General features: G+C 49.8%; 1 protein-coding gene across 1 annotated transcript in view; it reads left to right on the top strand.

Moving 5' to 3' along the window:
- Positions 1-26,697, top strand: part of LOC141164600 (translocator protein-like) — a 39,272-nt gene extending 12,575 nt beyond the window's left edge. Inside the window, exons 2-4 of the mRNA XM_073650023.1 lie at positions 19,106-19,301; positions 19,731-19,869; positions 26,244-26,697. Coding sequence (XP_073506124.1) covers positions 19,120-19,301; positions 19,731-19,869; positions 26,244-26,414 — 492 coding nt within the window. The 5' untranslated portion in view covers positions 19,106-19,119 and the 3' untranslated portion in view covers positions 26,415-26,697. The remainder of the gene's footprint in view (positions 1-19,105; positions 19,302-19,730; positions 19,870-26,243) is intronic.
- Positions 26,698-26,967: the final 270 nt, after the last annotated feature.

Below are 26,967 nucleotides of genomic sequence, written 5' to 3'. Positions count from 1 at the left end.
GAAATGTAGGACGAAGTCGAAGCGGGCGAAGAACAAAGACCACGGGGCCTGACGCGGATTGAGTCTTTGGGCATTCTGGAGATAAGCCAGGTTTTTGTGATCCGTATAGATGATCACCGGGTATAGAGCCCCTTCAAGCAGGTAACGCCACTCCTCCAGAGCCAATTTAACGGCTAACAGTTCTCGGTCTCCTATGAAGTAGTTGCGCTCAGATGAGGAGAAGAGTTTGGAGAAGAAGCCGCAGGTTACCATTCTCCCGGGTGAAGACTTTTGGGTGAGCACCGCTCCGGCTCCGGAGGAGGAAGCATCAACCTCCAGGTAGAACTGTTTGTTGCAGTCCGGACGGTGCAGCACTGGGGCAGAGGAGAAGGCTTGCTTTAAGGAAAGGAAGGCCTCCTCAGCTTCGGGCGACCATTCCTTGGGATTTGCTCCCTTACGGGTGAGCGCAGATATGGGAGCAGTCCAGGAAGAGAAGTGCGGGATGAAGAGACGATAGTAGTTGGCAAAGCCCAGGAATCGCTGAATCGCCTTCAACCCCTCCGGACGGGGCCACTTTAGGACAGCAGAGAGCTTCTCGGGATCCATTCGTAGGCCTGTCTGGGAGATAACATAGCCCAGGAATGCAAGAGAGGTCTGCTCGAAGAGGCACTTCTCGAATTTAGCATAGAGGTGATTCTGCCTGAGCCTAAGCAGGACCTGACGAACATCCCTCCGGTGTGTGGGAAGATCCGGAGAGAAGACCAAGATATCGTCCAGGTACACCACCACGCAAGAGTAAACAAAATCACGGAAGATGTCGTTGACCAATTCTTGGAAGACGGCGGGAGCATTGCAGAGACCGAAGGGCATCACACGGTATTCATAGTGACCGTCCCGGGTATTGAATGCAGTCTTCCACTCGTCTCCTTGACGGATTCGGACCAGGTTATACGCCCCACGTAGATCTAGCTTGGTAAAGATCCTAGCTCCCTTAAGACGGTCAAACAACTTGGAGATGAGCGGCAGGGAGTATTTGTTTTTTACCATGATTTGGTTGAGTCCTCTATAGTCAATACAGGGGCGTAGTGAACCATCTTTCTTCTTGACGAAGAAGAATCCGGCTCCAGCCGGGAAGGTAGATTTCCGGATGAATCCGCTGGCCAGGTTCTCCTCGATGTATTCCGACATGGCCCGGGTTTCGGCCGACGACAACGGGTAAATACGCCCACGGGGTGGAGTGGCGACGGGTACCAGGTCGATCGGGCAATCATATGGCCTATGAGATGGCAGTGTCTCTGCTTCCTTTTTACCGAAGACATCTGCATAGGGCCAGTAAGGTGCCGGTAGACCTGGTAAATTAGCCGGGGTAGGTGGGGGACGAGCCGGGCAAACCGGAACCAGGCAGGTCCTATGGCAATCCTGCACCCACCGGAGTACTTCACCGGATTGCCAGTTCAGCACGGGTTCATGTGTCTGGAGCCAGGGTAGACCTAGCAATAGGGAGTGAGAGAGTCCGGACAGCACATGGAAGGAGATCTTCTCAGAGTGCAGCATTCCCACCTGCAGGGTTATGGGTTCAGTGACGAGCAGGATGGTCACCGGAAGGAGTCTTCCATCCACGGAGGCGACTGACAATGGTTCAGCCAGAGGTTTGGTGGGAATCCGGTATCTCTCTACCAGGGACTGGGAAATGAGGTTTCCAGCAACTCCAGAATCCAGGTGAGCAATTTCAAAGTGACGGTTCTCTCCCCATGAGATAGAGATAGACAAAGTCAGGGACGGAGAGGGCTTACTTTTGCCTAGGACAACCTCTCCGAGCGGTCCTAGACACTGGAGTTTCCCGGCTTCTCCGAGCAGGAACGGATGAAGTGCTCCTTACTGCCACAATAGAAACAGCTCCCCTCGGCTCGGCGTGACTCTTGGCGAGATTTGACCATCTTGGTCTGGTCGATCTGCATAGGTTCGGGCGAGTGCGCCCGGGGAGTGACTGGTTGAGAGTCAGGTCTCTGGAAAGTAGGAGCAAGGTGAGGAAACTTTCTCTCCCGGGTAGTCTCTTTGGTACGTTCTTGGAAACGGATGTCAATCCGGGTAGCTAGTGACACCAGGTCATCCAGGGTGGTAGGAATGTCCCGACCGGCTAACTCGCCCTTAATCCGACCGGAAAGACCCTCCCAGAAGACGGACACCAGTGCCTCATTGTCCCAGGCAAGCTCAGAAGCGAGGGTACGGAACCGTATGGCATATTGGCCCATGGTGAGACTCTCTTGGCGGAGACGTAGCAGGGAGGAGGCTGAAGAGGATTTTCGTCCTGGTTCATCGAAGACTCTCCGGAAAGCAGCGAGGAAAGACAAAAGGTCGGACACCAGGGGATCCCCTCTCTCCCACGGGGGATTTTGCCATGCCAGTGCTTCCCCGGTGAGGTGAGACATGATGAACGCCACCTTGGCCCGGTCGGAGGGAAATTGATGTGCCAAAAGTTCAAAGTGCAGCGTGCACTGGTTCAGAAAGCCCCGACATGAGACAGGGTCACCTCCAAAACGAGGAGGCGCAGAAAGCCGGGGACCTGGGCTGGATGCCGTGGTATTGGTGGGCAGCGGTGCTGCCGGAGCGGAAGTCACACGACTCGAGGTGGATACAGGTGGGACAGACAGCATGTCCAAATGGGAGTTGACATTCCGCAGGTAGTTCAGAATGGTTTTCTGTTGGGATCTCTGACGAGAAACCTCCTGGTACAGGTCCGTAAGCGAGGGGGCTTGGGGGCCACTGGGTTCCATGGCCCGAGCAAACTGTTACGGGTCCGGGAGGTGGAACCTCTGTGCTACGGTGCAAGGAGGGACCCAGAGGGGCGTAACTAAGTATCAACTCGGACCGACCCTGGTCGTACGGCGGCTAACGACTCCGTGACCAGGGAGGGACCGAGCAGAGGGATGAGGTGCTACTCTGGGGACGACCTTGTAAGGGAGCAGGTGACTCCCACGGTACAGATGGCAGGGACTGACCGGAATAGCAGGTAGGCACAGCAGGCAGGCTGGCGAGCAGAGCCTCCAGGTAGGCTATCAGGTAGACACGGCAAGTGATGGCAGGAGTCTCTAGGTGGGCTGGCAGGTGGTCACGGCAAGTGACGGCAGGAGCCTCCGGGTAGGCACGGCAGGTAACAAGTGGGTAACAGGCAGGTCACAGGCAAGTGCTCCCAGGTGAGCGGGCTGGCAGGCACGGCAGGTAACAGGCAGGCAACAGGCAAGTGCTCCCAGGTGAGCGGGCTGGCAGGCACGGCAGGTAACAGGCAGGAGGGCAGGACTGGTAGTCAGGCTAGCAGCGGGACCTGAGGGCTGAAGCAGAGGTCAGAAACACTGCAACAACTTTTGCTCGGGCACCTCCATTTTGGAGGAGGTGCCTTATATATGGGAGGACCCTCGGCTATTGGCCGGGGACTCCTTAGGATGGCGCGCGGCCCCTTTAAGAGGGAGGGAGCGCGCACGTGCGCCCTAAATACAGTGCCCGGGGAGCTGCGCGCACCTGCAGCAGGAAGAGGAGCGCTGGAGAACGCAGAGCGGGGAGCGAGGAGGTGAGTGGGACGGCGTCTCTGCCTGGCAGGGGGCAGAGACATCGATGCTACAGCGATGTGTGCAGTGTGTTGGGGGGCTCGCGGTGGTGTGAGGACCTGACATGACGTCATTGAGTCATGTGACAGGTCACGCGTCCGCTGACGTCGGCGGTCGCGTGACATGTCACATGACTCAATGACGTCATCGCACGTCCTTCACACCACCGCGAGACATTGGGGAGACCGGACGGAGCGGAGAAGGAGACCGGGGGCCATCGGAAGGTAAGTATAATCTTTATTTTTTATTTTTCACCATTCTTATTCTTTTTTTTTTTTTAACCATTACTTGGTCACACTATATAAATCCATGCCGGTTGTATGGATTTATATAGTGTGACCAAGTTGTCAAGCACTTTCCAAGTGATGCTAAAATCGCTTGGAAAAGCGCTTAATAACCCGCATGCAGAAATGCATGCAAAAACGCTTGACAAATGCTTCTACCTGGCGGGAAAAACGCATGTAAAAACATGCGTTTTTCCTGCCAGGGAGAAGCGGAAAAATATGCAGCATTTCTGCATCGTGGGCACATAGCCTTTCTGTCTGCACGGACACAGATACTCCCGAAGTTGCCCCCTCTTCACCCACCGCTGACCTTGCCGATTCACTCCCCACCTGCAACACTACAGGTTAACTAGGTAACCAAGCCCCCACCAGAGATAACCCTGCCTGGCTGGCTCCACCCCCATCTATTCTTGCTAGAAATTGCGACATGCTCGCCAAAATATCCCTGAGCCCCACAACATCCGACCCACGCCCCCCACTAAGATTTACCCCGCTGGGCCCTGCCAACTGCCTATCCCCTGCCCCATCCGCTAATGACCCCGCGGACAACAAACCATACATAGACGTGTAGCGCCCCGAGGGTTCGGTTGCTACAGGGGTATTGCACCTCAACCAGAGGTGTGATATTCCACTCCCAGGTAAGGATGGAGTGTGGACCATGGCTCAGTTAGCTGCACTTACACATACACTCCTCATTTCCGGGGGACAGCTCGACGGTGCTCCCATCTTATTGCAGGCACAACTGACCATGTCCCTGGCTGGAGTGGGGAGGGGGGAGAGAACCCAGTGGTGTAGGAGCAGAAGGAGACAGTTTCTGGAGCATGGGAAGGAGCTCATTGGGTGCAGGTCACCTGAGCTCAGACACAAAGAAGTAGATAAAAGGTGGGAGCCATCTTAAGTGAGAGGAGAGAGAAGTAGTTCAGCCAGAGAGAGCTGACAGGGAGCTGCGGCTCAGCCTGAGCTCAGCTCCACGAGGCAGGCCTAGAGAGAAGGCCGGGGCCAGAGAGGAGAAGAGGAGAAGGAGAAGGAAGGAAGGAGAAGAGACAGAGGAGTAGAAGGGCTCCAGAAACAAGAAGGCAGAAGGGACCCTAAGAGAGCAGAACGGACAGCAACCGTTGCAAACCCGCGTCTTATCGGGTGAAGGGTCAGGCTGTGAAAGGGTACCGGATTCCCAAGTTGTTGGAGGTAAATCATCCCTCAGCCAAGAACCGGAGGTCGTGATCATTTATTGGTGCGACCCCCCCGCCAAACCTGCTAGGAAGGCGCCATATAGGATAGCGGGAAGCGGAGGCCAACGCTTACCCGACACGGTCCGCGTTAGCTGGACAGAAGTTTGGTCACTGGTGGGGCACGAGAGGCCAGAGAAAGGACAGAAGGGGGTCCTGTGCCATACTCCTGAATTGCCTGGGGGTTGACCGAGCCCCTCACCTGGTGGACGCAGCACGGCTTGGGCAGTCATTGCTGACAGAAGTGACTTTGATATCAACTGTGAGTAAAAGACTTTGGACTGCACCATTGTGTGATTTATGCTGCGCCTGCACCATCACCCCCAGCATCCACCTACACTGCCCTGAGGCTACACTCTTCCCATGGGGAGTTATCCTACCCCTGTGCTGCACACTAACACCAGCCTCAGCGGTCTACCTTGCAGCGGCGGTTATCTCTGACCGCAATCCACGGGTGGCGTAGTCGGACATTCACAAATCTATAAATAGAGTGCCACAGCAGTTGGTCTGACCACCCTGAGCCACGGGATCGGGTTGCCACTACTACCCCCAGCTTCGTACAGAAGCCCGGTTCCGGGTACCCCACGGTCCAGGGGGCGAGTCAGACGCATACTCACCGAGCTGCGCAGGTGCTGTGTCCCCGCCAGCTGTACGTCCCGAGTCCTGTTGATTCCTTGCGTCGCCCCGATCCTCTCCATATTCCGATCCTCCAGACTCTTGCTGCTGCTCAAGGCACATGCCGGGGAGCGGCGCTGAGGGTCGGGATACTTCTGCTGCAAGCGCCCGCTCATGTCCCGGGTTCTCGCAGCGGAACTATCCGCACAGGCAGCGCCGCTGACATCCATGCGGCTAGGGTGTGAAGGGAGGACCGGGGAGCGGTGCTGACATCCAATTGGTCGCGGCCGCTATTTAAATGTGCCGCACAAATCGGTGATTGGTCGCCGTCTTGGCCCGCGACCAATCACTGATCTTACTGCCAAAGTTAAACACCGCTGTGGTGATTGGTCGCCACATTTAAATATCGGCCGCGACCAATCAGAACAGCGGTGTTTAACTTTTGCGCTAAGATCAGTGATTGGTCGGGTCCGAAGACCGCGACCAATCATCGAATCGTCTTGGTGAGGACCGCGAAGAGGCGCTGCCTGTGCGGGTACTTCCGCTGCGAGAACCCGGGACATGAGCGGGCGCTCGCAGCAGAAGTATCCCGACCCGCAGCGGCGCTCCCCGTTCCTCTCTTCCGCATGGAGGTCAGCGACGCCGGCGGTCCTTCCGCTGCTACCGGCCGGGAGATGAGCGCCTCGCACCGGTCATCTCCCGGCTGCATCTCCGTCCCGCAGATGGGTCCGGAGGTCGAGGTCCTTCTGCTGGTACCGGCCGGGAGATGAGCGCCTCGCGGCGCTCATCTCCCGGCTGCATCGCTGCTGAGCTCCGTCCCGCAGATGAGCCGCTAACGGCCGCCATCTGTTTTCAGAAATCCCGCGGCGCTGATTGGCCGCTGCCCGACCAATGAGCGACGCGGGATTTCCTGGACAGACAGACAGACAGACGGGATAAGACGATTATATGTATAGATGGGGGACACAGAGGGACATTATTTTTGTATGGGGGACACAAAGAGGAACATTACTACTGTATGGGGGAACAGAAAAAAGGACATTATTACTTTACTAGATGGTGGCCCGATTCGAACGCATCGGGTATTCTAGAATAGGTATGCGGCCAACGGGGCGCAATTAGCAGAGCGGTGTTTAAATTTGGTGCCAATACTGCTGATTGGTCGCGACCGCGACCAATCAGCAGAGCGATACAGAGCGGGGTTTAAATTTGGCACCAAAATCGCTGATTAGTCGCGACCGCGACCAATCAGCAGAGCGTTGTTTAAATTTGGCGCCAAGATCACTGATTGGTCGCGTACGGAGAGCGCGACCAATCAGCGAATCGTATTGGTGAGGAGCGGGGAGCGGAATCGTATTAGTGAGGACCGGGGAGAGCCGCTGCCTGTGCGGCTACTTCCGCTGCGCGAACCCGGGACATGAGCGACTGCTCGCAGCAGAAGTATCCCGACCCGCAGCGCCGCTCCCCGTTCTTCCCTTCACACCCTAGCCGCTGATGTCCCCACAGTATGAGCATGGTGTTACAAAGGTCCGGACATTTGTGTTAAAAAATCGCTGATTGGTCGCTGGCGCTGCCCGCGACCAATCACCAATTTGGGCGCCAAATTTAAATATCGGCCGCGACCAATCACCGATCTTGGCTCCACATTTAATCACCGCAGTGCTGATTGGTCGCCGACGCTGGGCGCGACCAATCACCGGGGAGCGGCGCTGCGGGTCGGGATACTTCTGCTGCGAGCGCCTGCTCATGTCCCTGGTTCTCGCAGCAGAAGTATCCCGACCCGCAGCGCCGCTCCCCGGTCCTCCCTTCACACCCTAGCCGCTGATGTCCCCACAGTATCCGCATGGTGTTACAAAGGTCCGGACATTTGTGTTAAAAATCGCTGATTGGTCGCTGGCGCTGCCCGCGACCAATCACCAATTTGGGCGCCAAATTTAAATATCGTACGCGACCAATCACCGATCTTGGCTCCAGATTTAAACACCGCTGTGCTGATTGGTCGCGGCCGATATTTAAATTTGGCGCCCAAATTGGTGATTGGTCGCGGGCAGCGCCAGCGACCAATCAGCGATTTTTAACACAAATGTCCGGATCTTTGTAACACCATGCGGATACTGTGGGAACATCAGCGGCTAGGGTGTGAAGGGAGGACGGGGAGCGGCGCTGCGGGTCGGGATACTTCTGCTGCGAGCAGTCGCTCATCTCCAGGCTTCTCGCAGTGGAAGTATCTGCACAGGCAGCGGCGCTCCCCGGTCCTCACTAATACGATTCCGCTCCCCGCTCCTCACCAATACGGTTGGCTGATTGGTCGCGTACGGAGAGCGCGACCAATCAGTGATCTTGGCGCTAAAGTTAAACACCGCTCTGCTGATTGGTCGCGGCCGCTGCCCGCGACCAATCACCAATTTGGGCGCAACATTTAAATAACGTCCGCGACCAATCACTGATCTTGCGGCTAAAGTTAACCACTACTGTGCTGATTGGTCGCGGCCTATATTTAAATTTGGCGCCCAAATCGGTGATTGGTTGCGGGCAGCGTCCGCGACCAATCAGCACAGCGGTATTTAACTTTTGCGCTAAGATCAGTGATTGGTCGGGTCCAAAGACCGCGACCAATCATCGAATCGTCTTGGTGAGGACCGGGGAGCGGCGCTGCCTGTGCGGGTACTTCCGCTGCGAGAACCCGGGACATGAGCGGGCGCTCGCAGCAGAAGTATCCCGACCCGCAGCGCCGCTCCCCCCTTCCGCATGGATGTCAGCGACGCCGGCGGTCCTTCCGCTGCTACCGGCCGGGACATGAGCGTCTCGCGCCGCTCATCTCCCGGCTGCATCTCCGTCCCGCAGATGGGTCCAGCGGTCGGGGTCCTTCTGCAGGTACCGGCCGAGAGATGAGCGCCTTGCGGCGCTCATCTCCCGGCTGCAACGCCGCTGAGCTCCGTCCCGCAGATGAGCCGCTAACGGACGCTATCTTTTTTCTGAAATCCCGCGGCGCTGATTGGCCGCTGCCGGACCAATGAGCGACGCGGGATTTCCTGGACAGACAGACAGACAGACGGGATAAGACAATTATATATATAGATGGGGACACAAAGAGGGACATTATTACTGTTTGGGGGGACACAAGAGGGACATTATTACTGTATGAGGGACACAAAGATTGACAATATTACTGTATGCGGGACACAAAGAGGGACATTATTACTGTATGGGGGAGACACAGAGGGACATTATTCCTGTATGGGGGGACACAAAGAGGGACATTATTCCTGTATGGGGGACACAAAGAGGGACATTATTAATGTATAGGGGACACAAAGAGGGACAATATTACTGTATGGGGGACACAAAGAGGGACAATATTACTATATGGGGGACACAAAGATCGACATGACTGTATGGGGACACACAAAGATCGACATTATTACTGTATGGGAGGGACACAGAGGGACATTATTACTGTATGGGGGGACACAAAGAGGGACATTATTATTGTATGGGGGACACAAAGAGGGACATTACTGTATTGCGGACACAGAGGGACATTATTACTGTATGGGGAGACAAGGAGTAACATTATTACTGTATGGGGGACACAAAGATGGACATTACTGTATTAGGGGACACAAAGAGGGACATTATTACTGTATGAGGGATATAAAGGGACATTTTTACTGCATGGGGGACACAAAGAGGAACATTACTGTATGGGGGACACAAAAGGGGCATTATTACTGAATGGGGGGACACAAGGAGGGACATTATTACTGTATGGGGTGACACAAAGAGGGACATTATTACTGCATGGGGGGATACAGAGGGACATTATTACTGTGTGGGGGATACAAAGAGGAACATTATTACTGTACTAGATGGTGGCCCGATTCTAATGCATCGGGTAATCTAGAATATGTATGTGGCCGACCGGGCGCGACTAAGTAGCGAAGCAGTGTTTAAATGGGTTGTGCACTACTTTTAATTAACTTCACACTGTATCCCCCCGGGGCCCCTAATGAATTTTGTCATTACGTCATGTTGTCAATCCTGCTTGTGACAACATCGCTGACGACGCACAGCCAGCACGTAATTCTCCCGCCTGCAGCCGGATCTTGCTTCCGTTTACATCACAACTATTTGCGGTTGCAGCCGGGGGTCTGCTGTTCCGTGTACCACAGTGAATGACGGGCTCTGGGCGGGGTTATCCCTCATCGTGTCACATCCAGCATCCACAGCGCGGTCTGTCAATGTGGTTTGTATGGCTCCGTCATTCCTCTAATCCTGGTTTGTATGGCTCCCTTATCTTGGATTGTACGGCTTCCTCATCTTAGCTTGTATGGCCCCCTTATCCTGGTTTGGTATGACCTACTCATTCCCCCATCTCCACAGCACAGTTGAAAAACTAAACCCTAATCCTCCCCTTGTTTCCTTTTCTCTGCTCCAGCGCTGTCTGTCCTGTTTTCAGCAGCTCCTCGCAGGATGTGAGGCACAGCACGCGCTCTCAGATACTGCTGTGATTAGCTGCTGTCTGTAGATTCGCTGCTTTCCACGCCGGGACTAAGTGCAGGAGAGGCACAAATCTGCATTCACTTTAGTAGCACATGCTGCAGATGCCGCTATGAAGATTTAACAATAATACATTGAATACACAAAATAATACTTTATTAACTATTATTGGTTATAGGACTTAATACAACTGAACAAAATTATTAAACAGATGATCAAAATATATAAACTATTCCATGAATATGTAACAATATTTTACAATAAATCATCGGACAAAAGAAGTACGACCCTAGAATATATTTCTTAACAATATCAACCTAAAATATTTTTGTACACAACATTTTTGGTGAATACTTTTGGACTATCTGGAAGCAACTTTCCTTGTAAATGGGTATCCAAAACTTGCACCTTGACATTGGATCTCATTTTAACTTTTGAAAATGCAACATAGAGTTGTCCATGACCAAAAACGGGCTCCGGTAAATATATGCCAACACGGTGTAGAGTTTGACCTTGTGACTTGTTTATTGTCATGGCAAATGCTGGTTTTACTGGAAACTGTCGACGTCGAAGCCTAAATGGAAGACCGGTGTCTGAAGGACATAAATCAATGCGTGGAATGAACACTTCGTCTCCTTTTGCAGATCCAGTGATCACTCTTGATTGAATTATGTGGGAATGGAGTCCAGTAACAATAAGGCGAGTTCTATTACATAGACCATTTCTTGTATTTAGATTCCGCAGCAGCTTTACGATTGCTCCAACTTTAAGTTGTAGTCTGTGGGATGGCATTCCTGATAGCGTAACACTATTTAAAAATTCAACTGGATAATGCTCTCGCTCATCTTCATTGTCGACATCCACCGAATCATCACTTTTGTATAATTTATACTCTCCAGGCATTCTATCCATCACACACGAATTTAGTAGAGCTACGTCATCGTTCTTGGGACAGAGAATTGCATAGGAAGAGGCTCTCTCAACACTGCTTTGGTCGTTTACATCTATTTCAACGCGTTGTCCAAAAACATCACTTACGATGCAGTCAGTGCACAACATTTCTTCTGGTATTTCAATAATGTCTTCTCCAAGGTTATATTCATTGCTAAGTTCACCATTACCAAGTTTAAGAAGCCAGTTGCTGTACTCTGGGTCAGAAGATCGCATGTTGTTAATTAGTTGTAGTTTATTAAACTCTTTCCAAAGGTCTGACATTTTTAAGGTTGACTCGATAATATTTGTTCTTGTTCCATTCGGTACAACTGGAAGGCATTGCCTAAAATCTCCGCCAAGGACAAAAACTTTACCTCCAAAAGGAATTTCATTTTTTTCTGCAATATTTGTAGTCATAACTTCACGCAGAAGTCTGTCAATTAAGCTCAAAGCATATTTGGGTGCCATGGTGCACTCATCAAGTATCAAAAGATTTGCACTGTTCAACTGTTTTCCTGCAAATGTGTCTTGTTTGATTCTGGAAACAGAGATTTCATTGACTGGAACTGGTATCCCAAAGAGTGAATGCATAGTGCGACCTCCTCGTAAAAGGTTTGCTGCAATACCTGTTGTAGCCAATGGCAATACGACTTTTCCCAACCCTCTAACGTGATGCATTAAAACTTCATAGAGGTATGTTTTACCGCTGCCTCCAGGACCGTCAATAAAGAAACATTTTGGCGTTGGATCGGCTTGGTTTTCTACAGCGCTCACAATAGTGTCATATGCAATCCGTTGTTCTTTATTTAAAGAGTTTTTCTTCTCTGTTGCCAACAATAATTCATAAGCTTCATCATACTCTTGAATTTGTGCAACTTGTCTTGCAGGCTGTGGCAAATTAAAGTCTGAAAACGTTTTTCCATGCAGTAGTAGGACATTTTGGACATCTTGCATGCCATAAGATTCGCAATTGTGACAATTTCCACTTTTGTTGTGAAGACGTAAGCAGTAATCTTCAATTATATCTTCTTTGAAATTTGTCCAAAGTTGAGACGGATTTGTAGGCGGTCCAAAGACACAAATGTAGGCAAACAATTCACAAAGTTTCTTAGGCATATGTAGGGTAACTGCGTCTTCTAAAGTAAGTGTCCACATAGTATCATCCAATAGAAGTCCTAAAGCCAAAGCTGCAGCTTTAAATGTATCGTGCAATACTCCATTAACTGTTTTCAAATCTTCGTAACTTCTAGCTCTTTTGACATGCAGTAGTAACAGCCGAAGGCAATATCTTTCTTGATCCTTGACACTAACAGTATACATGCGTCCAATTATTCTGCTAAGTCCTCGTTGTCTTGGCTTCCAAGTTTTATTCCAAACGTAATGCTCTGGAATCTCTTGATACAAATACTGCCTTGCGTTTTCGTCACTTTGGTTCAGCAAAAACCATTCCATTAATGTTGACGTTGTGCTTAAATTTTTGGAGACATCTTCGACTTGAGCATTTTCAAAGAAATAAAGCTGCTGTTGATTTGGTAAATGAATAGCTAAACGTATAATGGCATGGGACTGTGAATGCATTGGAAATGCAAATATTCTCCAAGCAGCTTCTGGAGCACTGACATATCTTGAGTCAACAAACCGTGATGATTCATCGTGATTGACTGTTTTTTGTTGGATTTCGACGTTAGCTTTGTCATGCCCCTTGTAGATGTACTTGAAAAGATATTTAACACTTTTTATTGAAGCGCAGATTTCAACGTTGATGTGACAGTTGTAGCGTTTTAATAAGTACGGGTTGTATGGAACTATCCATGAGTTATTTATAATCTTTTTGTTGTGTACAATGTTATCAATCAGTTGTTTCCGGTAGGATGGGTAGCCGTCCAAATCTTTAACAGTGTGCTGTTTCAACTGCTTTGGAAACCCTTTTGTACACTTTCCGTTTTCCATGCATGGTCTTTTTGGATTTGCTACACCGCATGGGCCATGAACCATATTACAGATTACAATATTATACAGTTCAGGATACTTTTCTTGGTTAGGAATTTCAGCCCACACTATGTTGTAAGTTTCATCCTCCGTGCGAAACTTGGAATCCGCGTCTAAAATAATTAGTATATGCGCATGTGGGAGACCTCGTTTCTGAAACTCTATGACATATACCATTGCTACGACTGTTGCAAAAAAGGCCATTTTTTATGTCTTCAAAAGGGCTGCTGAGTTTTAGTCGAAATACGCGTGCAACTAAGTCCGGCCTGTGTTCAACTTGCTGCCAGGGTTGTAGATTTTCTGTAATTTCCGGCCATTTAGGATTACAGGTCATTGTTAAAAAAATGTCAGGTCTTCCATACTTTGTTACTATTGCCTTTGCATCTTGATAACGCTGTTGCATGTTGCGGGGGCTACCTTGAAAGGACGACGGGAGAATTACTGTTTTTCCAATTGAAATTCCTTTTTGAATGGATTGTTTTTGCAAATGTTCTTGAAGAACGCAGTAGTCTTCAACTTTAAAGTTGTTTTTGGTTCCTTCGTATGAAATTGAGCCGATTTGCTTCAATTTTAACGTATGCGTCTACTAAGTACTGTTGCGTCAGTTTCCCACCGTTTAAAATAGGATTGAAGTAATTTCGCACAGACAGAAGAAAACTGTAGTACTGTAGTTGTGTAATTCTTCTTGAAGTTCCTTGCTGGTGTAGGTTTTCATGCCACCCTTGATCACCGCTTGGAAAGAATAGCGGATACAGAAGAGCATCAAGGTTGCTGTGCAAAATGCTAATCCGTTGTGTTTTAGGAACGAAAGGGTTGTTTTTGTCTGGCTTAAGATGGACTAATATATCTCTTTGAAAAGGAGGCTCTCCATCATCGTTTTGAAAAACAACTGCGACCTCACTTACACGTGGTTTGTTGTAACATCGGGGATCTTGTTGACGTTCTTGTTTAATGGCCATGATAATTGAAGGCATTTCCGTCCCATTTTGTATAGCTCTCTGTTCCTCCTCAGCTTCAACGTTATTTAGCATGCGATATGCGGCAGCAAATGGGCTGATTGTTTGTAAATGTACGGCAATTAGGTTCATCAGTTCTGCATTACACTTTTCATTTTCTTTTCGGTTCATCCTTTGTTCTGTAGCCTCATTTGGATCAAAGATGCATAATTGTGCAAATGTTGGTGGTTGTCCTAGTTCTGGGTGAAGTGTTCCAGTGCGGTGGTAGATCTGGCCATGAATTTTAAAACAATACGGTCCGAATCCAGGGGGCGGTGCAATGTTGGCACCAAATGAAGCAAACGCATGAGAACTGTTGATACTTCTGATATTTTCCATAAAATTTCTACTGTGTTCATGCGTTCCTTTCATCAACTGCTCAAACAGATCTGAGTAGTGACATCTTGGTAGCATGACTTTTCCTTTTTGGCAGCATTGAGTAAACTGATTGTCAGATGGTTTTTCCTCGATAAAATTTATAGATTCACATTTTGAACAAACTACATTCATCTTCCCACAGTAGTGTTGAATAATGATAGTTTCATTGTCTGTTACGTAACGTGCAAGTTGTTGAATGTTCTGCTGGGTTTGCCTTAGTTGGTAGAGCATTCGTTTTTTATAAATTTGTCGATCGTGTTGTTCTCGGTTTGTCCTGGATTCTGGAGATTCATTCAGACGACATTGTCTATGGGATTCCGCATCGTGTTCCTGTCTAGCCGCAGTGCGTTGCGGTGTTTTCCGTTCCCGACGTTGTCTGTGAGATTCCGCATCCTGTGCTTGTCTGGTGGCAGTGTCTTGTGGTGTCTCCTGTTTCCGACGTTGTCTGTGAGATTCCGCATCCTGGGCTTGTTTGGCGACAGTGTGTTGTGGTGTCTCTTGTTCCCGGCGTTTTTGTTGAGATTCCGCATCCTGGGCTTGTCTGGCGGCAGTGAGTTGTGGTGTCTCTTGTTCCCGACGTTGTCTGTGACATTCGGCATCCTGGGCTTGTCTGGCGACAGTGTGTTGTGGTGTCTCCTTTTCCCGACGTTTTCTGTGAGACTCCGCTTCCTGGGCTTGTCTGCCGGCAATGTGTTGTGGTGTCTCCTGGTCCCGAAGTTTTCTGTGAGCTTCCACATCCTGGGCTTGTCTGCCGGCAGTGTGTCGTGGTGTCTCCTGTTGCCGAATTTTTCTGTGAGATTCCGCATCCTGTGCTTGTCTGGCGGCAGTGTGTTGTGGTGTCTCCTGTTTCCGACGTTGTCTGTGAGATTCCGCATCCTGGGCTTGTCTGGCGACAGTGTATTGTGGTGTCTCTTGTTCCCGGCGTTTTTTTTGAGCTTCCGCATCCTGGGCTTGTCTTGCGGCAGTGTGTTGCGGTGTCTCCTGTTCTCGGCGTTTTTTTTTAGCTTCCGCATCCTGGGCTTGTCTTGCGGCAGTGTGTTGCGGTGTCTCCTGTTCCCTGCGTTTTTTGTGAGATTCGGCATCCTGGGCTTGTCTGGCGGCAGTGTGTTGCGGTGTCTCCTGTTCCCTGCGTTTTTGGTGAGATTCCGCATCCTGGGCTTGTCTGGCGGCAGTGTGTTGCGGTGTCTCCTGTTCCCGGCGTTTTTGGTGAGATTCGGCATCCTGGGCTTGTCTGGCGGCAGTGTGTTGCGGTGTCTCCTGTTCCCGGCGTTTTTTGTGAGATTCGGCATCCTGGGCTTGTCTGGCGGCAGTGTGTTGCGGTGTCTCCTGTTCCCGGCGTTTCTTGTGAGATTCTTCATCCTGGGCTTGTCTGGCGGCAGTATGTTGTGGAGTCTGTTGCTCTCGACGTTGTCGTTTTCTTGCTGATTCTGCTGCTTTTCGGTCTTCCTCTGTGGCGTATTTTCGCTTACGACCCATTATAAAACAGGAAACGTAAAGAAGTATCTCTTCAGCGCGCTGTCACTGGCAGAACGTGTTCAGTAAACCTGACTGAAGTCCCTCGCACAGTGTGACTGAAGTCCTTCGCACAGTGTGACTGAAGTCCCTCGCACAGTGTGACTGAAGTCCCTCGCACAGTGTGACTGAAGTCCCTCGCACAGTGTGACTGAGGTCCCTCGCACAGTGTGACTGAGGTCCCTCGCACAGTGTGACTGAAGTCCCTCGCACAGTGTGACTGAAGTCCCTCGCACAGTGTGATTGAAGTCCCTCGCACAGTGTGACTGAGAAAACCTGCTCAGTACGTTATGAGCATTTTGTGAGTCACATGACCACATGGGCGGAGTTAGCCGTGCTATCTCCCGAAGGTGGCGTAGATATTTGAAATGTTGCGGCAATTGGCCGCAGAGCGTGTTTAAATTTGGCGCGGAAATCTGTGATTGGGGTTTTAAATTTCGCGCGCCGTGTTACTAAGCAGCGGACAGTGTGTTTGAATTCAGCGTTAAAATCTCTGATTGGTAGCGTCAGGAGGGCGCGACCAATCAGCGTATCGTATTGGTGAGGACCGGGGAGCGGCTGCCTGTGCGGCTACATCCGCTCCGAGAAGCCGGGACATGAGCGGGCGCTGGCAGCAGAAGTATCCGGACCCGCAGTGCCGCTCCCCGGTCCTCCCTTCACACCCTAGCCGCTGATGTCCTCACAGTATCTGCATGGTGTTACAAAGGTCCTGACATTTTTGTTCAAAATCGCTGATTGGTCGCCGACGCTGGCCGCGACCAATCACCGATCTTGGCGCCACATTTAAACACCGCTGTGCTGATTGGTCGCCGACGCTGGCCGCGACCAATCACCGATTTTGGCGCCACATTTAAATAGCGTCTGCGACCAATCCGCACAGCGGTGTTTAAATGTGGAGCCAAGATCGGTGATTGGTCGCGGCCGATATTTGAATGTGGCGACCAATCAGCACAGTATTGTTTAACTTTTGCGGCAAGATCCGTGATTGGTCTCGGGCCAAGACCGCGACCGATCACCGATTTGTGCGGCACTTTTAAATAGCGGCCACGACCAATTGGATGTCAGCGCCGCTCCCCGGTCCTCCCTTCACACCCTAGCCGGATGGATGTCAGCGGCGCTGCCTGTGCGGATACTTCCGCTCCGAGAAGCCGGGACATGAGCGGGCGCTGGCAGCAGAAGTATCCGGACCCGCAGTGCCGCTCCCCGGTCCTCCCTTCACACCCTAGCCGCTGATGTCCCCACAATATCCGCATGGTGTAACAAAGGTCCGGACATTTGTGTTAAAAATCGCTGATTGGTCGCTGGCGCTGGCCGCGACCAATCACCGATCTTGGCGCCAAATTCAAACACCGCTGTGCTGATTGGTTGCCGACGCTGGGCGCGACCAATCACCGATTTTGGCGCCACATTTAAATAGCGTCCACGACCAATCAGCACAGCGGTGTTTAAATTTGGCGCCAAGATCGGTGATTGGTCGCAGCCGATATTTAAATGTGGCGCCAAAATCGGTGATTGGTCGCGGGCAGCGCCAGCGACCAATCGGTGATTTTTAACACAAATGTCCGGACCTTTGTAACACCATGCGGATACTGTGGGGACATCAGCGGCTAGGGTGTGAAGGGAGGACCGGGGAGCGGCGCTGACATCCAATTGGTCGCGGCCGCTATTTAAAAGTGCCGCACAAATCGGTGATTGGTCGCGGTCTTGGGCCGCGCCCAATCACTGATCTTGCCGCAAAACTTAAACACTACTGTGCTGATTGGTCGCGGACGCTGCCCGCGAACAATCACCGATTTGGGCGCCACATTTCAATATCGTCTGCGACCAATCACCGATCTTGGCTCCACATTTAAACACCGCTGTGCTGATTGGTCGCGGACGCTATTTAAATGTGGCGCCAAAATCGGCGATTGGTCGTGCCAAGCGTCGGCGACCAATCAGCACAGCGGTGTTTAAATGTGGAGCCAAGATCGGTGATTGGTCGCGGCCGATATTTAAATTTGGCGCCCAAATCAGTGATTGGTCACGGGCAGCGTCCGCGACCAATCAGCACAGTAGTGTTTAACTTTTGCGGCAAGATCAGTGATTGGTCGCGACCCAAGACCGCGACCAATCACCGATTTGTGCGGCACTTTTAAATAGCGGCCGCGACCAATTGGGTGTCAGCGCCGCTCCCCGGTCCTCCCTTCACACCCTAGCCGCATGGATGTCAGCGGCGCTGCCTGTGCGGATACTTCCGCAGCGAGAACCCGGGACATGAGCGGGTGCTCGCAGCAGAAGTATCCCGACCCCGGCGGTCCTTCCGCTGCTATCGGCCGGGAGATAAGCGCCTCGCGCCGGTCATCTCCCGGCTGCACCGCCGCTGAGCTCTGTCCCGCAGATGAGCCGCTAACGGCCGCCATCTTTTTTCAGAAATCCCGCGGCGCTGATTGGCCGCTGCCGGACCAATGAGCGACGCGGGATTTCCTGGACAGACAGACAGACGGGATAAGACGATTATATATATATATATATATATATAGATGGGGGACACAAAGAGGGATATTATTACTGCATGGGGAACACAAAGAGGGACACAACCATTGACCAGCTCTACACAGATGCTGCAAGAGATTATTGCGCTGATCATACAAAGCCACAGACAGACTAGAAATCAATTAAAAAGGATCTGTCCCTTTTCCTGAACTACTCTATACGTTCCTCTGTTATTCCTCCTGGCATTCTAGTACTATTGTGAATCTAGTAATTCTAGTACACTGAGACGATAATACCCCATTATTAGGCCGCTATAGGATGTAAGTGTACAAGCCATATATAACAAGGTAAAATGACTGTTTATAAATTGCTGCTTGCTGATGGTTTCCATCATTTATCTTTCTGCCTATTAATCCGATCTCACATCCAGTAAAGTTAATTAATTTTATTTTATTTTTTTCTCACTGCACCAACTGGTTGAAACAGTAAAGATCCCATAATGAAGTCAATTAAGGAATTGCTATTTATGCCATTTCCTGTGCAAGATCGAGGTCACAACTTTCTCACAAGTTTGTTAATTTCTATATATTCTATTTATGCTTTGATGTTTTATTCAGGATTCTTACCAACCATGACGCCCTCCTGGCTTCCCGCTCTTGGGTTTACCATTTTTCCATCAGTAGGGAGCGCCATTCTACGGGTTGGATCCGAACAGCAAATCAAAACCTGGTTCTCAACATTGCAGAAACCAAGCTGGTGCCCCCCAAACTGGGTGTTTCTACCAGTATGGACCACTTTGAATACATCCATGGGGTGAGTGTGCTGAGGAAACATTTTGGGATCTAGAGGTATATGAGGAAAGGCTTAAAGGGACATCCAGGGAAAACTGGTACACTGCATCTGTACAGGAGGGGGAGGAGGTGAGCTGTGACATCACCTATTGTGAATGGTGGATCCTGTGTTATCTACTGTATATAGAGGTGTTGCCTCTCATTGTACTTTTGAATGAGATGATAATGAGACGGCTGAAAAGTCTTTTGTACAGAACAGGCAGTGTGAGTCTAGTATGAGGCCTAGTGACTAGTGAGAAAATAGTTTCTCTTTTTTTTTCTGTATGTATAGTCAAAAGAATTTTTTTTTTATAGTGAATTATGCTCAGAATGTTCCTTTAAGAATGAAGACTTTTCATAACTTTTTTATTCTGAACATTCTTATGATTTTGATTGTTTTATCTTTTTTCAGATACGGATCTTATTTGATTTGGAAAGAGTTGGGAGGATTTACTAAAGACGCTGTGGTGCCTCTTGGGGTGTACGCCACTCATCTGGCTCTGAACTGGACATGGAGTCAAGTTTTTTTTGGTGCCCACAAAATCAAATTGGTAATTTAAAATTCAGCTCTGACATTTAGAGTGCAGTTCCTTTTAGATGGCATCCGATCACTGGGATAGACACTTTAGGAGTATGAGTTACATGCAGAGCATTGCAGCTATAACAGAAAGGAATCATGACACGCAGAGCATCGCTGCTATGATAGAAAGGAGTCAGGACACACAGAACATAGCAGCTATGATAGAAAGGAGTGCGGACACGCAGAGCATCGCAGCTATGATAGAAAGGAGACAGGACACACAGCATTGCAGCTATGATAGAAAGGAGTGCAGACACACAGAGCGTTGCAGCTATGATAGAAGTTAGGACACGCAGAGCATCGCAGCTATGATAGAAAGGAGTCAGGACTCGCAGAGCATTGCAGCTATGATAGAAAGGAGTCAGGACACGCAGAGCATCGCAGCTATCATAGAAAGGAGTGCGGATACACAGAGCATCGCCACTAGGATAGAAAGGAGTCAGGATATGCAGAGCATTGCAAACTATGATAGAAAAGAGCCAGGATACGCAGAGCATTGTAGTTATAATAGAAAGGAGTCAGGGAACGCAGAGCATCGCAGCTTTGATAGAAAGGTGTCAGGTCATGCAGATCATCTCAGGTATGAAAGAAAGAAGTCAAGACATGCAGAGCATCGCAGCTATGATTGAAAGGAGTCAGGACATGCAGAGCATCGCAGCTAGGGTAGAAAGGAGTTAGGACACGCAGAGCATCGCAGCTAGGATAGAAAGGAAACAGGATATGCAGAGCATTGCAAACTATGATAGAAAAGAGTCAGGATATGCAGAGCATTGTAGTTATAATAGAAAGGAGTCAGGACACGCAGAGCATCGCAGCTATGATAGAAAGGAGTCAGGACACACAGAGCATCGCAGCTATGATAGAAAGGAGTCAGGACACACAGAGCATCGCAGCTATGATAGAAAGGAGTCAGGACACACAGAGCATTGCAGCTATGATAGAAAGGAGTCAGGACACGCAGAGCATCGCAGCTATGATAGAAAGGAGTCAGGACACACAGAGCATTGCAGCTATGATAGAAAGGAGTCAGGTCATGCAGATCATCTCAGCTATGAAAGAAAGGAGTCAGGACACACAGAGCATTGCAAACTATGATAGAAAAGAGTCAGGAAACGCAGAGCATCGCAGCTATTATAGAAAGGAGTCAGGACACGTAGAGCATCGCAGCTATGATAGAAAGGTGTCAGGTTATGCAGATCATCGCAGCTATGAAAGAAAGGAGTCGGGACACACAGAGCATCGCAGCTATGATAGAAAGGAGTCAGGACACACAGAGCATCGCAGCTATGATAGAAAAGAGTCAGGAAATTTTGAGCATCACAGCTAGGATAGAAAGGACTCAGGACACACAGAACATCGCAGCTATTATAGAAAGGAGTCAGGACACGCAGAACATCGCAGCTATGATAGAATGGTGTCACGACACGCTGAACATCGCAGCTATGATTGAAAGGAGTCAAGACACGCAGAACATCGCAGCTAGGATAGAAAGGAGTCAGGATATGAAGAGCATTGCAAACTATGATAGAAAGGAGTCAGGGCATGCAGAGCATCGTAGTTATAATAGATAGTGTTACGCTCGCGCCCGGACTGGCGTGAGCGTGATTAGTGATCCCACTGTACGATGAACCGAGGAGTGCCTGGAGGGGCGTAACTAAGTATCAACCCGATCCGACCAAGGTCCCACGACGGCTTAGTCGACTCCGTGGACCAAGGAGAGAAACCGAGCAGAGGGACCAGGTGCGACTCCAGGTCAGACCCCGGTCACAGTTGTTGACCCACACCGGGGAATGCCGGAACAGGCAGGTTAGACTGGCATACAGGCAGGTGGGTATTGGCAAGTACGGCTGGTATGCAGACAGGTGGGCACTGGCAAGCACGGCTGGTATGCAGACAGGTGGGCACTGGCAAGCACGGCTGGTATGCAGACAGGTGGGCACTGGCAAGCACGGCTGGTATGCAGACAGGGAGATATTGGCAAGTACGGCTGGAGTGCAGACAGGGAGGTACTAGCAGGTTGGAGCGCAGGCTGGATAGGGTCAAGTACAGACTGGGAGACAGGTACAGAGCTGCAGATACGGTAGACAAGGAGAGTTAAGCGAAACCGCCGGAGCGGAGGACAAGGCAGAGCAGAGAGGAACTGCTGGTGCGGTGAGCAAGCAGAGCGGAGCAAAAACCGCAGGTCCGTTGGGCAAGGCAGAGCAGAGCTGAACCGCCGGAGCGGTGGACAAGGCAGAGCAGAGAGAAATCGCAGGTGCGGTGGAAAAGGCAGAGCAGAGAGAAACCGCCAGAGCGGTGGGCAAGGCAGAGCAGAGAGAAACCGCCGGAGCAGTGGGCAAGTCAGAGCAGAGAGAAACCGCTGGTACAGTGAGCAAGGCAGAGCAGAGAGAAACCGCCGGAGCGGTGGGTAAGGCAGAGCAGAGAGGAGCCACCGGAGCAGTGGGCAAGTCAGAGCAGAGAGAAACCACCGGAGCGGTGGGTAAGGCAGAGCAGAGGGAAGTCGCCGGAGCGGTGGGCAAGTCAGAGCAGAGAGAAACCACCGGAGCTGTGGGCAAGACACAGCGGAGCGAAACCGCAGGTGCGGTGGACAAGGCAGAGAGGACAGGGCTCTGTTCACATGGAACAGACAGGAAAATGCAGAAAGATGGCTAGAACACAGGAGGAAGATACGGAGGAAGGGAAAAGGGACAAGCAGAACCAGATACACACAAGGTACTTCACATGAAGTAGCGAGTGGACACAAAACTCACAAACAGAAGGACAGAGACAATGAGTTGGAGTTAGGTGCAGGTTCAGATACTGCAGGAAAAGGGAAGGTACGGACATAGAGACAAACAGGTAACAGGCTAGGATACAGTTCAGACAGGAACTGCTACTGCAATGAGATACAAGAACGAGCCTGGGTATACAGCCCCCAGAGTGGCAGGACAGACTAGAAGTCAGAGATAACAGGCCTGGGTATACAGCCCCCAGAGATGGCGGAAATGGACAAGAGGTCACAGATAACAGGTCTGGGTGTGCAGAGATGGCGGAAACAGACTAGAAACAGGACAGGACCTGGCAATTCAGTAGCAAAGACTAACTGAGTGAAGGTGTTGCTCAGGCACCTCCTACTGGGTGGAGGGGGTTTAAATATCCAGTGACTCACAGCAATAGGCTGGAGACGCATTAGGGGTGCGCCCACAGCAGCTATAAGAATCAGGAAGTAACCGGGCCGCCGCCCTAAGCAGTCAGTCAAGAGAGATGCACACAGCATGAACTGGAGCAAGATTTGCAGGCTGGACTGCCAGGTAAGATTACGGTCTTGCATAGTGGGAGGTGGTGCACTATGCAAGCACGCCACCAGGGATGTTACAGAAAGGAGTCAGGGCACACAGAGCATCGCAGCTATGATAATAAGGATTCAGGACACGCAGAGCATCACAGCTATGATAGAAAGGAGTCAGGACACGCAGAGCATCACAGCTATGATAGAAAGGAGTCAGGACACGTAGAGCATCGCAGCTATGATAGAAAGGTGTCAGGTCATGCAGATCATCTTAGCTATGAAAGAAAGAAGTCAGGACACGCAGAGCATCACAGCTATGATAGAAAGGACTCAGGACATGCAGAGCATTGCAGCTACAATAGAAAGGAGTCAGGACACGCAGAGCATTGCAGCTAGGATAGAAAGGAGTCAGGATATGCAGAGCATTGCAAACTATGATAGAAAAGAGTCAGGATATGCAAAGCATTGCAGCTATGATAGAAAGGAGTCAGGACACGCAGAACATCGCAGCTATGATAGAAAGGTGTCAGGTCATGCAGATCATCTCAGCTATGAAAGAAAGGAGTCAGGACACACAGAGCATCACAGCTATGATAGAAAGGAGTCAGGACACGCAGAGCATCGCAGCCATGATAGACAGGAGTCAAGATTTGCAGAGCATCTCAGCTATGATAGAAAGGAGTCACTATATGCAGAGCATCACAGCTATGATAGAAAGGAGGCAGGACACGCAGAGCATCACAGCTATGATAGAAAGGAGTCAGGACACACAGAGCATTGCAGCTACGATAGAAAGGAGTCAGGACACGCAGAGCATTGCAGCTAGGATAGAAAGGAGTCAGGATATGCAGAGCATTGCAAACTATGATAGAAAAGAGTCAGGATATGCAAAGCATCACAGCTATGATAGAAAGGAGTCAGGACACGCAGAACATCGCAGCTATGATAGAAAGGAGTCAGGACACGCAGAGCATCACAGCTATGATAGAAAGGAGTCAGGACACGTAGAGCATCGCAGCTATGATAGAAAGGAGTCAGGTCATGCAGATCATCTCAGCTATGAAAGAAAGGAGTCAGGACACACAGAGCATCGCAGCTATGATAGAAAGGAGTCAGGACACACAGAGCATCACAGCTATGATAGAAAGGAGTCAGGAAACGCAGAGCATCGCAGCTAGGATAGAAAGGACTCAGGACACACAGAGAATCGCAGCTATTATAGAAAGGAGTCAGGACACGCAGAACATCGCAGCTATAATAGAAAGGACTGAGGACACACAGATCATTGCAGCTATGATAGAATGGAGTCAGGACACGCACAGCATCGCAGCTATGATAGAAAAGAGTCAGGACACACAGAGCATCGCAGCTAGGATAGAAAGGAGTCAGGATATGCAGGGCATTGCAAACTATGATAGAAAAGAGCCAGGATATGCCAAGCATCGCAGCTATGATAGAAAGGCATCAGGACACACAGAGCATTGCAGCTAGGATAGAAAGGAGTCAGGATATGCAGAACATTGCAAAGTATGATAGAAAAGAGCCAGGATATGCAAAGCATCGCAGCTATGATAGAAAGGCATCAAGACATGCGGAACATCGCAACTATGATAGAAAGGACTTGGGACACGCAGAGCATCGCTGCTAGGAAAGAAAGGAGTCAGGATATGCAGAACATTGCAAACTATGATAGAAAGGAGTCAGGACACGCAGAGCATTGTAGTTATAATAGAAAGGAGTCAGGGCACACAGAGCATCACAGCTATGATAGAAAGGAGGCAGGACATGCAGAGCATCACAGCTATGATAGAAAGGAGTCAGGACACGCAGAGCATTGCAGCTACGATAGAAAGGAGTCAGGACACGCAGAGCATCGCAGCTAGGATAGAAAGGAGTCAGGATATGCGGAGCATTGCAAACTATGATAGAAAACAGTCAGGATATGCAAAGCATCGCAGCTATGATAGAAAGGAGTCAGGACACGCAGAACATCGCAGCTATGATAGAAAGGAGTCAGGACACGCAGAGCATCACAGCTATGAGAGAAAGGAGTCAGGACACGTAGAGCATCGCAGCTATGATAGAAAGGTGTCAGGTCATGCAGATCATCTCAGCTATGAAAGAAAGGAGGCACGACACACAGAGCATCGCAGCTATTATAGAAAGAAGTCAGGACACGCAGAGCATCGCAGCTATGATAGAAAGGTGTCAGGACATGCAGAGCATCTCATCTAGGATAGAAAGGAATCAGGATATGCAGAGCATTGCAAACTATGATAGAAAGGAGTCAGGACACGCAGAGCATCGTAGTTATAATAGAACGGAGTCAGGACATGCAGAGCATCGCAGCTATGAAAGAAAGGAGTCAGGACACGCAGAGCATCACAGCTATGATAGAAAGGAGTCAGGACACGCAGAGCATTGCAGCCATGATAGACAGGAGTCAGGATATGCAGAGCATCTCAGCTATGATAGAAAGGAATCACTATATGCAGAGCATCACAGCTATGATAGAAAGGAGGCAGGACACGCTGAGCGTCGCAGCTTTTTATAAAAGTGTCAGAATACACAGAGCATCTCAGCTTTAATAGAAAGGATTGACAGCACGCAGAGCATCGTAGCTTTGATAGAAAGGAGTCAGGACATGCAGAACATCGCAGCTATGATAGAAAGAAGTCATGAGATGCATAGATAGCATTACAGCTATAATACAAAAGGAGTCAGGACACGCAGAGCATCGCAGCTATTTAGAAAAGTGTCAGAATACACAGAGCATCTCAGCTATAATAGAAAGGAGTGACAGCACGCAGAGCATTGCAGCTTTGATAAAAAGGAAACAGGACATGCAGAGCATCACATCTATGATAGAAAGGAGTCAGGACACGCAGAGCATTGCAGCATGCGTTGTATCTGCAGACTGCTCATAGTGCATTGTGCAGCTTTGGGTGGAGTGTATACTATGGCCGACTTATGGGGACAAACCTCAAACACTATCATACTGCTGGTTGTAATGTCGGGTCACTTTCAGTAGTTTGTGCACGGTGTGGTGCTTATATATTGTATAATTTTTATTACAGGCATTTTTCCAAAGTGTTCTGATGACCGGATCCGCAGCTGCTACGATCGTCGCCTGGTGCCCCATTAATAGGACGGCCGCCTCCCTGATGGCCCCCACTGTTGCTTGGTTGTTACTGGCAACTGCCTTGAGCTACCGGTTTTGGAGGGACAACCTAGACAAGGAAAAATAGATGTTTAGAGTTCCACCATAAGTTTTCCAGCGAGAGAATCTTACACCGTTTTGCGCTGGATTAAAGGGGTTGTCCAGGGGTCTCCTACTGAAGTGAACGGCAGCTGAGCTGTAATACTCCAGGAATGCTGCTACAGTGTGATCTTCCAGCTCTGGACATTGTGTAGCAGCAAACAGCTGATTATTCGGGATCGAAACTGAACAACAGCTTAAATTAATTACATAAATTTAATTTTGCACTAATTTAATTGTATTAATAAATAAAAGTGTAAAATTGAAGTTAATTGCTCTTAAATTATATAGAAAATCTTTTATTTTCAAAGCTCAACTATTTGCGTTGCAGACCTAAAATTCTGTCTTGCCTGCCATATTACAGGCACAGCGGAGCTGCGGCCCGGTCATGGTCCCCCCATCTCTACAAGCTGGCCACACACATTACATATTTATCTGCAGACTCGGCTATCTTTAGTAGTATGTGATATTCTGATCTTTGTTGCCGGACCTTGGATTTGCCTTTTGCCTTGACAAGCCGAAATTAGGAGATCTATAATTCT

Source organism: Phyllobates terribilis, unplaced genomic scaffold (assembly GCF_046119375.1).
Source record: "Phyllobates terribilis strain yellow unplaced genomic scaffold, ASM4611937v1 Scaffold_10__3_contigs__length_209671492, whole genome shotgun sequence".
Lineage (NCBI taxonomy): Eukaryota > Metazoa > Chordata > Amphibia > Anura > Dendrobatidae > Phyllobates > Phyllobates terribilis.
Note: the sequence above shows the minus strand (reverse complement) of the source record. Positions and strands in the feature narration are given on the sequence as shown.